The sequence below is a fragment of the Geospiza fortis genome, unplaced genomic scaffold, assembly GCF_000277835.1.
Source record: "Geospiza fortis unplaced genomic scaffold, GeoFor_1.0 scaffold111, whole genome shotgun sequence".
In the NCBI taxonomy this organism is placed as follows: domain Eukaryota; kingdom Metazoa; phylum Chordata; class Aves; order Passeriformes; family Thraupidae; genus Geospiza; species Geospiza fortis.
In genome coordinates this window covers 5062117-5074933 of record NW_005054321.1, presented here as the reverse complement: position 1 = coordinate 5074933, position 12817 = coordinate 5062117, and the positions used below count along the sequence as shown (strand labels likewise).

Sequence of the window (12817 nt, the reverse complement as noted above, 5' to 3'; positions counted from 1 at the left end):
AACCTCTGTAACTCCCTTTGTAACTCTATTCCATGGGCACTACAGACACCCAGTTTATCTTTAAAAATTAGAGGCCATGAAGAAGTTGGCAGGATCTCTATCTTCACCTTCAATCAGATGACCACAGAAAGGATTTCAAAGATCCATGTGCAATTAAAAGAACTGGAACTCAGTCCTGGTGTGTTGCTAGTAGGACTTTGCTTCTTTAACTCAGCTTCATTTTCCAGTCTGAACCTTCACAGGTGCTCTGCATAAGGAAAGCTGCCCTGTGCTGGTAGGATTGGAGGTTTGTAACCAGGTGTGCTGGGACACACCCGTGTTGCTGATGAGTGGAACTGAGCGTGGGTTGAATGTGTCTCCCACAACCAGAACTGTCGCTCTCAGTCCATGTCAAGGGTACCAGGCCCCTTCCTAAGAATCCTTGGGAACAGCCGTCCTTGCTGTACAGCTCAAGGAGAGAGTTCTGAGTGCTGTGGCAGGACCTGTGCTTTCCTGCCAGCCCAAAGACAGTCCCCCATAAATCAATGTTTGATGAGAGCACAAAGGTATCCTGCTGCTGCCACAGCAATAGCAGCTTTCAGTCTCCTTATTCGAGTGTATAAAATGCATAGCTGTAAACTGTGCATTGCCCCCTTTCAGTTGCCTGGACATAAGAAACAGTTACTGTCCTTCTGGTACATAAATGCTCTGCCAGGGGCAGGTGACAGGCAGCAGCATTGTGTGAGCAGCACTATTCAGATGTGTTCTTCCTGGGATCCTGATGCACCTGAGGTTCACACATTAGCAGCCTTGGCTTTTTAATCAGGGAAATGAAGCATCCATAAGCAACAAAACAAGAGGCTTGAAATCATCCTCATTTGTATTATACAGAATTTCTATATTCATCAGTACACAAGTGATTGCTAAACAGGTCCTCACTACATTTACTTGGATTTCCAAACAAGGTGGTTATTATGCAAACAGGTTAGCTTTGTGGAGGCATCTCCAGGATGAGCTTAACCCCGTCCTGTTCGGTTCCTCTTGCCTGAGCCTTATAGGTCTGTAAATGTTCATGTTCATGTTGTTATAGGGAACGGTGGCGTTTTCGGCCATGTAGTGTGGCTGGTAGTAGTTAGGCTGGATGGCCTGCTGTGGAGGCGGGGGGGTGAAGGACACATAGCTGTGGAAGGAATTGACTCGCTGCAGAGGTGACTGGGGGCTGAAGTTGCTGTTGAACATGAGCGTTCTGGGGCTCTGCTTGCTCTGGTGGGTGCTCCCGGCGGAGAGGCTGCTGAAGTCGGACAAGGTGTTGGCGCTGCCCTGCTCGCTATACGGGAGGCTGCGCGGGGGCGCCCAGCTCCGGCTGAACAGGAAGGGGAGGCTGCGTGGCGGCGTCTTGGGGCCGCGCACGGGCTTGGACAGCGCGTACAGGTGCCGGAACTCCTCGTCAAACAGCTCCACTACCTGGCCCGTGAACTTGGAGAGGAGGTTGCGGTGAACCTGGCCACAGAGCCACGTGAAGCTGGAAGAAGAGACAAGGTAAGGGTTAGAGTTAACGCCGGCCATCAGGAACTGCAGATCCCCGCAGGGGTGATGCGATAGGCAAATGCGTTTTACTGCTGAAGCTTCTTGTCTAAACACAGGATGGTGTCGAAGTTGAATTTCAGGTCAGTTCACATCAGTGCTCTTTAACTTGGATCAATCTTGGTTATTGCAGCTGCCTCTAAAACCTTCAAGAAACCTAGCAACGTTATGCAACCTCCTGAAGGGAGTGGTGATCCCGATCCACTGCACGGATAAATGTCAGCTACAATACCCAAGGTATGGGTGTCTGTTCCACGGAAAGGAGTTTAGACCCCTCTTTTGGGGACCTCTCTTCCATGCACAATGCTTAAATTCAGGTCTTGCCACGTCTTACCTGCACACACATAAATTGTACTTTGTGCCCTGCAGCATGCCATTCCACTTGGTAACTCTCAGCCACTCCAAGTGACATCAAAAAGACTAGGAAAAAAGAACCATCCTTTGTTTCCATTTTTCCATAATCTTTCTGCATTGGTCAAGAGAAACACTTAAAAATCCCAACCTTCCTGTCACGTCCCATACCACAAAGGAAGCTGCCACACCTGATAAATGCTTGTTTTCTTCACTGCAGAGAAAATGAAATTACAAATATTTCCTACAGCATTTCCAAAAATAAATGTAATACTTTGCTATAAAGTAAGGGAGAAACACCATAATAGTTTTAATTCTGGTAGTTCAGAGACACACCTTAGGATAACGCACGGCTTTTAAATTATTTTTCTTTTATGTGCTTCCCTAATCCACTCAGCAAACATAAATTTATAAAACCACAAGCCAGCTTGATTGTGTTGTGCAGGCTGCCATGTCTGAGCAGCAGCAGCACCAATAAAATGAGCATGGTTGAGAGAATGAAATAATTACTCCCTGAACTGACCAGGGCTTGAGCTGTGCAGCAGAGGATACAGAGCAGCGGTGGATTTGAACCTGAGATTATTCTGTGTTGGCAAAACTCTGGCATGGTTATTCCTGCGTGACTTTATTAGCTACGCTGGATTTGCACAAGGGCTGCCGAGAGCCAGATTTGGCTGTAGGTGTGTGCATTTAAAATCTTGTCATGTTTTGATAAAACTCCTATGAAGCTCAGTGGGACTGACAGCCTGAGCTGATACTGAGGCAGTAAGACAGACAATTTACATCTGCTTGTCCAGAGCATTCCTAAGGAGGGTTGGGTTTGAGGTATACAGTGATTTTACACTGTTGCTTCAGGAGCAGGGGGAGGAGTGAAGAAATCAGTAGTTCAATGCCACTGGGCACCTATACAATTTATGCTGTACATTTTATGATTGGACATGAAAACACATAGTAAGTTACTAAAACTCAGGTACTTCTCAATCCACTGTGTTCAAATCATTCTAAATATGGACAAAACCATGGGAGCCAAGGTAAAGAGCAAGGTAACTCCCTGCTGGGTGTGTAACATCTGCTGTGCCACCTCAACATTGCCTTTATTCACTGAGCAGTGCTCTCTAAACCTTTGCATGTCCTTCATCTAACTGTTAAAGAGACAGTAGGTCAGGAATAAATTTAAAAATGCACACAATTTTTCTAGGATATCTATATTGAAGGTTACAAACTCATTAAAGGGCTGAGGTCTAAAGTGTCGTGCTTATACTTTATGTGCTAGAGATAGACCTAGTTTATAAAAGAAAAGTTAGACAGAAATAAAAATCAATTACACTTGTAAATGGCTGTTAAAAGCCTAATCAGAGGAAAAAACCTATTCTGTTCAATTTTGGTAATTTACTCCCACATGTATCTTCCTGGAGTACCTGACAGATCCTAGTTTGTGGGTCATTGATTTTACTTGTAACCCTTATAAACAGAGAAAGATCAAATGAACAGCCCAGAGATTCTCCAAGAACCAATGGCAAGTGGGTCAGCTCAAAGTGACAAGGTAAGATCTTTGTGATTATAGACAAATGCTTGTGGACTGGTTGTGTAGTGAGTCACAGCAATTTACAGCCTGTGTACTTTGCTGGAGAACAAAACAGAACTTGGCATAAAAGACTTAACAGGTTTTCATTGGCTTAGTGCTAAGAGAAGATGCATTGTTTAGTTTTAGGCCTTGTTTTGCTCCTTAGTTTACAACTGTGAGTGCTCTTTTGGGTCAGGCTCACAGAAGTCTGTTATTGTCACCACCTTCGCAGAGGGATCACTTTTCTCCCAGGTTTTTTTGGATGAGGCCCATCAAAAGAGGAAAAAGCACAAAGAAATTATGCCTGGCTTGGGGCCAACACAGATAGATGCTGCTCAGCCATCTTTCCAGGGCTTTGTCCTATGTCCTGTTACAGACCCTCTCATTTATGGTGTTCTCAGTCAAATCCCACCTCTCCTGTTCAGCACTGGAGTTGTTTTATAATGGATATCCCCTCTGCACTGCTGGAGCTGCAGTTCAGTAGGGATGTTTTCATCCCTGTGTTCACAGTGCTGCAGTAACATGCAGCACAACACCCATGGAATCTGAAATGGAAGAAAGGATGGACTGGGGTTTTCAGCTGGGCTCAGGTTTGGGTTACCCTAGATGTTCATGTTGCCAGCTGGTGGATAACCTGTGTGGGAGAAACCTGCCCCACCTGAAGTGATGCTCCTGGCAAAGCATGTCCATGTGAGCTGTTAGGTGCTGACTCTCAAGAGGCCAGTGGCTTTCAGAGGGGCAGCCAGGGAGATACTCAGCTGCCCCTGAGGGTCAAGGTCTGTGCTTTCTGCTGTTTTCATTCTGCCTTCTTTAGGAATGCTGAGCTCATGCACTATCTAATTTCAAAGTCATTTAAAAAAATGGAATAACAGTTACCATAGGATGAGGTAGAGTGACACAGAGACAGCAAAAAGAAATGCTGCGTTCTAGCCCCTCACCATAGCCACTGGCAATAAAAATCGAGAGTATGTCCTGAAGGGCTATTTTATTTCCTCAGCCTGTTCCCCCCACCACTCTTACAACTATCATGCAGAGCACAGCACTTTGGTGAAATTTGGTGCTGTATTTTAAAATCTTGGTATCAGTTTTAAGATCTAATCCGATGTGATTTCCAACAAATGCATTGCAGAAGAGTTTGAGTCTGTTTCACTCAACATCATTCTTGTTTATACCTGAAGAGGTTGGTGGATAAGATTTAGGCATAACAAAAATCTTTCAGGTTAATAAAGTGAGAGCTAGCAAGAAATGCCACATACTGGTAGCCAGCTATAACCCATGTGAATTGCAAACTGGTGCTGAATGTGCTGAAGTTAAATAGGTTTTTATAGTTTTAAATACATTTGTTCCTCACCACGCTCTCTGTTTGTGTGCTAGATATGGAGTTACATAGCTTGACAAGGTACTTGAGATTAGAAGATATTCAACAGCAGTAGAGAAAGACAGAAGTGACTGCACAGGACCTCAGGTGTTTTTGGTATTGAAAGAGAAGCCAAAAGGAAGCTTCTTGGTCAAAGAAAATAGATCTTGTTCTGTCCTTCTCCCACACATCCTTCACTTCTCTATACAACTCTTTTGTTGGATTTTAACACATCTTTGACAAGGGATTAAAAAACACCCAAAATAACAAGAAAACAAAAGAACAGTCAATAAAAAAAACCCCAGCCTTGAATGTCCACTGAGTTTTGTCTGGTGGTTCATTTGGAAGTGGAATGAAAAGTGGGTGACTGTGTTAGTGTACATCTGAGCTCCTGCAGCTCATCCCCAAAAATTAACTTTTTCCTTTGTTACTGTAGTTCTGTAAACTTCCTGGTGGCACAGCTTTATCAGACCAGAGGCATTTAAGCTTCCAAATCATAAACTGGGATTAAGAAAAATAATCGCATCCTTTAAATTAAATAATCACCTCTTGTATTTTTGTACCTGGATTTCTAGGATACACTTGGTCATTTGTGAAACATATCTATGTAGCCATGATGCTCAGAAACTTCATTTATTTGATGCAAGCTCAGTCTCCTGAAATTCCCTGACCAGAGGATCTAGGATCTTACTTAAAAATCCAGTTGTTGAGATGCTATATCCACTACCTGAAATAATTACAGCAGCACAAACAATACAAACAAAGAAAAAAAATTTAAAAAAGGAAAAAAACAAAGGTCCAGCAGTTATGTAGATATATACTGCCTACCTGTTAATGAAACACATGGAAAAACAGTAAGTCTCTGAAGTATTTCTGTTTTACCTTTAATCACTAAATTTGTCATATGAAGAACAAATCCTCAGATAAGCTGAGTGACATATGCTAATTAAGGGATCCCGAGGGAGACAGAAATGTATCATGTCTCATGATCACAACACTTGAGAGCCCTAACAATGAGGAAAGCATAATATTAAGCTGTACACATTTCTAGCTTTGCCTCAGGGCTGTACTGGCAAAGTTGTTTACATTCGTTTCTGAACATTTAAATTAAAACCCATGCTCCATAAAGAACTAAGAGCAGCTTTAAAGCAAGTTAAGTAGATTTTGGAAAAATGGCACATATTTGAAAACATTAGGTGGTTTTTGTTAAACAAAAGCTTCTTACCTTACAAAGACTTCCATGGCACTTTTTTTGGGAAGAAGTATTAAAAATCATAGAAGAGTACCTAGAGATGAAGTGCAATGGCTTATCTCACCTGTAAGATCCAGAGAGCACATATCTCCAGTCAGAGATAAGAAATTTTTCTTGAATTTTTCCTGAAAATTTCCTGCCTGACTTGGCACAGTAAACCTCTCCTGTAACACTGCGGACTGAAATATTCTGTAAATAAAAATAAAACTGAGTGAATTACATGTCTTTTTAATTAAAAATCAGACAGGGAGGACCCCCTTCCCCCACTGCCTTTAGCTCTTCATTGCCCCAAAGTCAAATTTCTTTATGGAGACTCTGATGTGATATCTGAAGGTTTGTGTCTAGAAGAAACCTAGCCAAGGTCTCTCACTTGCCAGGGGTTACTTGTTGCACTGGGGATAAAAACCTGCAGGAAGCTCAGGCAGGTGGAATTGAGCTATGTGACAGTAACTGACCCTACCCCAGCCAAAAGGAGTGGGCATGTGTCTATAGCTGGGAGCAGCCTGTCGCCTTCCACTGACACCCCAGGCACAATCTGCTGTAGCTATACACTCTGATTTACACTGGCTGTCCCATGACACAGCAGGGCAAAACCTCTGCTCCTCCAATCCATGTGGGCCTGCAAGGACGCACATGCAAGGACACACTCTCTTTAGGAGCGAGGGTTTACAGGCATGCAAACACCTATGAACGTGCATTAATAATTTCAGCTTCTTTATATATTTGGGATGGAATTCAGCTGTTGAAAACCAGGTGTCTGGTGCATGTGTAAGGTGCCCTCAGGTCTCCTGTGAGCCCACAGCTGCCATTCCAGAGGTCTGTGGCCTCTGCAGTATCCCCCATTCCCCAGGCAGATGCCATAGGAGCTCTACAGCATCTCAAGCAACAACTGAAATAATCCCTATGAGGGGTTCTTTTAAAGCCAGCTCCTTCTGACAGAGATGAAGGCAGATTAAACTAACAGCCACCTAAATTTGAGAGCTTTTAACATATTTTATCAGAATTATGTTAAAATTTTAAAAGAGCTTTAACACATTTTGTCAGAAACCACACAGTGCAACCAAGCTATGACTATGCAAAAGAGTTTGTGCACCTTGTCCCTGTGGCTGCCAGACCTCAGCTGCTGCAGAGCTATTAAACAGAAGCAGCTCTAATGCCTATGTTAGATAACTCTACTAGGGAAATCTAAGTCCTGTTTTAAGACTTCAGGGCCAAGATTACTTTCATCTGAGGACCTAATGGAAATGCCTTACCTTTCTATAATATCCATGGGAAAACATAGGCATCTTCAAAGAGGAACTGGGTGTGCTAACACTACCCCAGGAAATCTCTTGCACCCTTTTAATTAGAAGGTGGACTGACCCCAGCATAACCATGCTTCTAGCTCAGAGTGCCTGCAGTTAGGCAGACAGCTCTCAGCCCAGGAGCTTCACAGAGCCACGGTACCTTGAAGAGATCCTCAGAAATCTGCAGCTTGTCGCACATCTCCGAGAAGAGATCTACACTGCTGTGATCCAGCAGCAGGTAAACAAAGACCATGCGCTTGTTAGCTGCCTCCAGGAGGTCACAGAGAATCTCAGTGTCTGTGAACACATCCATCACAATGGCCAACACCTTCAGAAAAAGAGCAGAGGCATTAGCAGAGTCAATTTACATCACTTAAGGTTGCTATTAGGACACTGTGGTGTAGTTTATGTTTAAAAATATTCCAATAAACACAAATATTTAGTTATATGTGGATATTTTTTCTGGTTTTCTCCCCATAAGTGCCTGAATCATTAAATTGATTAAACATATTGCCTCATTGTTTTATGCCTCATATAAAGCCAAAGTAACACACAACATATGACAAGATGACACATGAATTTGTAGGTGAGATTTCAGCACTAGGAAATATATTGAAATACTTATCAGAGAATGATAAGGATGTGGCTAAATAAAAGACCATGGCCCTTTCCACAAGGCTCACTAGGTGTCATAAGCCACACACATTCAGCAGGAATCCTGGGATGGTCCTTTCTCTTTTATGATTTACACCTGGACAGCCCTGGCTTTAAAAAGCCTCACTTTTGTTGGTGGGGTGATCAAACAGCTCCATGTTTTTGAAAACGCTGATTTATAAACTAACTGTTAGAATTTGACCACACATCCTTGCTCCCCAATTCACAACTAGCAATACTGTAAAAGTCTCAGGACCAGGCATAAAAGCCCTGACAACTATTTAAATGCACAGCCTGCAGCCAGTGTGGATCAAGGGAACTGTAAATGTGATAGAAAACCAGTTCCATACTAGAAAGTGCTGGTCTTGTCTGATGTCTGCTGTTGCCCATGGAAAGGGTCAAGTCAGCCCAGCTATCACCTGACTTACCTTCAGGAGGTTCTTGTTTCTCCACTGACTGGAGAGGGAACCTTTGATAACTGCTCATGGGATATCACCTTCAATCAAAACAAACTTTACAGCATCTCTGTAGATCTCTCTAACTAACTGCTTTCAGCTTTCTCTGAATCTCACTCCAAAGCCTAAGCCCACACCTAACAGCAAGCTTATTCCCCTTGCCACCATGAGGATATCCTACAAGACCAGGCACATCCTTTGCAACCATCATCCTCTTCAGGCAGCCAAACAATTTGAGGAGCAGTGAGGATCCCACATCTCCTCCTGCTGCCAAAGCCTGGTGCTTCAGAAAGAGCTTTGCCATGGCTAGGCGAGCACAATTATGTCAAATATCTCACACCCACACTTCCTGTTAATGCCCCAGCTCCAGACCATTCTCTCTGGTTCTGCTCTTTACCACCTGTTCCCAATTTATATTTCTGCATCTGACTTTCCTCTTTTACTTGCAGTACTCTTCATTTCTTATGCCCAAATTTCATTTTGTGATTTGCATCAATTCACAGATGTGTTAAAGTTGTAGCATCCCTTGCTAATCCTTTGCAGTTTGAGATCATCTATAAACAGTCTTTATTCTGTTATTTAATTGTGTAATGCATGTATCAAATACCAGGCTATCCAGGATGGACCCTTACCAGATGATAATTAATAACTGGTGCCATTGGAAAACTGTGCTTAAAAAGCAGTTCACAAATTTATACTGTTAGTGTCACTTCAGCGCACTCTCGTAATGTAAATTAGATGATTAAAAAGGTCATGGGAACCATGGGTTTATAATACATTTCCCAATTTTTTGCCTATAAGTTTTCTCTTCTTGGGACAGAAAATTGGTCTGGATTGATATTTTGATTTATTGATATTTCACCTGATGCCTATTGTATTATTCCAGAGACATTTCTTCTGTTTCTGCATCTTTCTGACGCCTCCAACTTAAAAGTACATGACATTTAATTCTACTGGTGTGGTAAGCACTTGTACGCTTTGAGAGCAGTTGCCAATGGGGATCCTTCTCCCCTGCCATTACACTCTGTGTTATCAGGGCCAGCACCTGCCCTTCCTTGCAGGGGAATAACAAAGTGGAAGGAATCCAGAGGGCTCAGAAGTCTGTGCTGGGCAGCACTACTGCATCCTGGCTTGGCTCCTGACCATTCCTGGGTGAAACTGCTGCTGCTCTTTTGAATTTATGTAAGGGCAAAACTCCTGGATGATGGTAAACGCAGCCCTGAAGTACCAGGGGTTTTTTTCCCAGGAAAAGAGGGCTGCTAGAACACACATGACATCAGTTTTCTGTCCCACTCCAGCTGCTCAGTTCCTGGTTTCCCAGAGTGTGGGCAGCCTGGCTTTGGCTTGTGGCTGGCACCTCTGTGGCCTCCACCACCTGTATGTAGTCAGAGGCATCTGCACCTTTCCCACATGCCAGGTTACACTGCAGAGTCTCCGTATGGAGCCCACATGACATTTTAACTGATACAGGCAACATATTAGGGATGAAAGGTCTATTTTTCTGGATAATTTCCTTCCTCTGGGGATGGCTGCTGACATACCAGACATAATTGCCTTTCTTCGGCCTCCCCTTCACCCACATCTCCCACAAATCCTCTCCAACAATTCCTAATGGCTGAGAGCTCACTTAGGCTTAATTCTCATTAATGGTGCAGTGGTCTGAACAGATAAAACCATCCTGCTGGGGTGGTACATCAGAAGGGACAGAGCCAAGCTGCCCTTTCTGCAGCACATTTAATCCACTGGGTGAATGGGAGGTTACAAGAGAGAAGAGGGAATGCTTTTTTTAAAGCCACCAACATAAAAAAATCTTGGTGTGAGTTAAAAAAATTTTTGAAAAGCACTGCCTGTGTTTAACAACAAGCTCTCATAGGCATTTTCTAGAGCAAAGCTACACTGCAATGCACGGGGCTACCTTGGATTAAACACCATGTTCACCTGAGTTTGTAAGAGCAAGAAAGAACTGAGTGCAGAGGGAAGGACAATTCTCTCCTCATACCTGAGTGGTCTTGTGGATGTACCGGCGTATGATGTCTCTAATGTTGCTGTTCTTCTCTGTTTGGAAATACACAGTGGCCGTGGATTTTTCCTTTAAATAGGGCTTCTCTGCAGTAATCCATGTGTGGAGCAGAGCCGGCTCACTGCTGTCAGAAATGGTGGGGAAGTAGGTCCCCGAAGGCAGCGACCCGGCGTCGTTCTGCTTTGGCGCGGCTGCCCCGTCGGCACCCGGGGACTCCTGTGCATAATAAGACTCCCGGGCGTTATCCTTGATGTACTGAGCTTCCACCGAGGAAAGGAAATCCACCTCACCCTCTTTGCTTAGAGTTTCCCGGTAAGAGTCTGTCCCACCATCCAAGAAGGCGTCGGTGGCCAATCTGATGCTTTCGTTGTGGCTGAAGTCCACTTTTGTCAACTTCAGGGACTGGTTCTTGATATCCTCCAGCCTCTTCCTTATCTTGCCCATATGTCTGGGGTGGTTCATGGCTCTTTGTCGCAGCAGCCGATCTGCCGGGCAGGCACCATGCATATGCGTGCCATAAGCAATGCAATCGTCCTTCTTGTTTGAGGGTTGCATTCTGGCATGAAATCGCCTCGGCTGAATGAATTAACTATGAATAAAAATAAAGAGATCTTATTACCACAGGCAAATTCACACTCCCTGAATTTGTCTCTACAATTATCTTCAAAACGAACCTGAAGCTTGCTTCTCAGGTGCTGGTGTACTCCGGCAACAATCTGTTTCCAGATGGGACACAAATGCAAAGCTGATTAGATTGCTTATCTGAGAGGCACCCACCTCAGCCCCAGGGCATACGAAGAATTCGAGTCAAATTTACCACGGCCGTCGGATTCGATTGTATTTCCCTTCCTGTCGCATCCTGTGAAATATGAGTGAGGAAAGCACTCAAGCAAAAGCAGGTAGGCTCCCAAGCATCATTGCACAATCTTCAAAACAGCTTGAGGCTTCTCCGTCTTCCCATAGTATTCGTTAGGGAGAAAAAACAGCTCTGATGGTGAACTGGAACAGAGACAGCAGCCACGTCCATGGCTTCAGAACAGCAAAAAGGGTCATGGGCTCTGTTCTGCACCTACATGCTGCCAGGCAGGCTTAAAAATAGATGTGAACTTCGTCACTGTACCCCGTCCGGAGTATGGTGCTATTACCATAGACGATTCACTCACTTATTTCTCTAAAGCTTTGTGACTACGCCATCCTATTAAAAGAAAAATACCCCTTTCCAAACATCCTGAATATTACGTGGAGGGAGGGTTGTGAGCTGGCCTCAAAGCATCAGAAATACAAACACTCATCACTTGATTGTGCACATTTAAGGCTTTTTTTTTTTTTTGGTGGTGGTGGTGGTTGGTTTTTTTTTGGTTTGGTTTTTTTTTTTTTGTCTTCCCAGGCTGCAGCTTCTGGAGTCACGTGCCAGGGCAGGGCCGGGGGCCGGCCGGGCCGGCCGGTCTGACCGAGGGAGGCGGGGCGGCAGCAGCTGCCCGAGGTGTCCATACCTGCGTGCGTGCCTGGCTGCAGCGCCACGTGTGACACACTTCCAGCAGCAGGGTGGGCTGGCCTCGCCCCGCAGCCCTGTGTGCGTGCCACGGCTCCGGAGGGATGCGGGATCCAGGGGATGTGCCGGCCCGGGCTCTTGTGAGGGCGGCTGAGGCCGTGTGGGGCAGGGAGAGGGTCCTGCCGCCCTGGCGTCAGCAGCACGGCTGTCTTCAGGGACAGCTTTTCAGGGCTTCACAGATTCTGGGGCTATGTCAGATGCCCTACAGGGTGGGGGGAAAAAAATCACACGTAAAGATGAGACAAAGATGTACAAAACACAGAAGAGCATGAAATGGCTCGGATATTAATCCCGGAACGACCACGTGGGGCCGAGGAGGGGCGGTGGCGGGGCCGGCCCGAGCTTCTGGGGTGATTTTAAAAACTACCCCGACCCTCCCTCCGCCCCCAACATCCGCCCGCAGCTGCCAGACGCGGCCGAAAGTCACTAATTATCTCCTGACCTGTTCTGCGCAATTAGGCCGAAAATGATGCCATCTAATTACCCTGACATGCAGGACTGTGCCCTGCCAACGCCGATCGGGGCCAGGGACGGCCCTCCCCTCCTCGGCCAGGATCTCTCATGGTCACCCCGGTGTCCCTCACGTCACCCTGGTCCCCCACACAGGCACGGCGGGGCTCCTCACGGGTTATACTGTGGGGCCTCACACTGTCACCCTAGCGCGGCCCCGCTGTCACGCTGCGGTCCCGCATGATCACTGCGAGCCCCCGCACGGCCAGCACAGGACCCCGCCCGGTGTGGGCGGAGGCGGGGCCGGGCCGGG

General features: G+C 45.4%; 1 protein-coding gene across 1 annotated transcript; it reads right to left on the bottom strand.

Annotated features, from left to right (window-relative positions):
- Positions 1-545: 545 nt before the first annotated feature.
- On the bottom strand, positions 546-11341 carry FAM83A (family with sequence similarity 83 member A). The gene is made up of 5 exons (XM_005420702.2): positions 11177-11341; positions 10482-11091; positions 7534-7701; positions 6152-6276; positions 546-1501 (listed from the first exon to the last, which is right to left on the bottom strand). The coding sequence occupies exons 2-5, from the start codon at positions 11055-11057 to the stop codon at positions 952-954; spliced, it is 1419 nt and encodes a 472-aa protein (XP_005420759.2). The 5' UTR covers positions 11058-11091; positions 11177-11341; the 3' UTR covers positions 546-951.
- Between the last annotated feature and the right edge of the window lie 1476 nt (positions 11342-12817).

Coding starts and splice junctions, on each gene's coding strand:
- FAM83A (XM_005420702.2), bottom strand. CDS start 11,057: ATGCAACCCTCAAACAAGAAGGACGATTGCATTGCTTATGGCACGCAT. Junction 7,702..10,481: donor ACATCCACAAGACCACTCAG/GTATGAGGAGAG, acceptor CTTTTTCTGAAG/GTGTTGGCCATTGTGATGGA. Junction 1,502..6,151: donor GTGCTCTCTGGATCTTACAG/GTGAGATAAGCC, acceptor CTCTTCTTCCAG/CTTCACGTGGCTCTGTGGCC.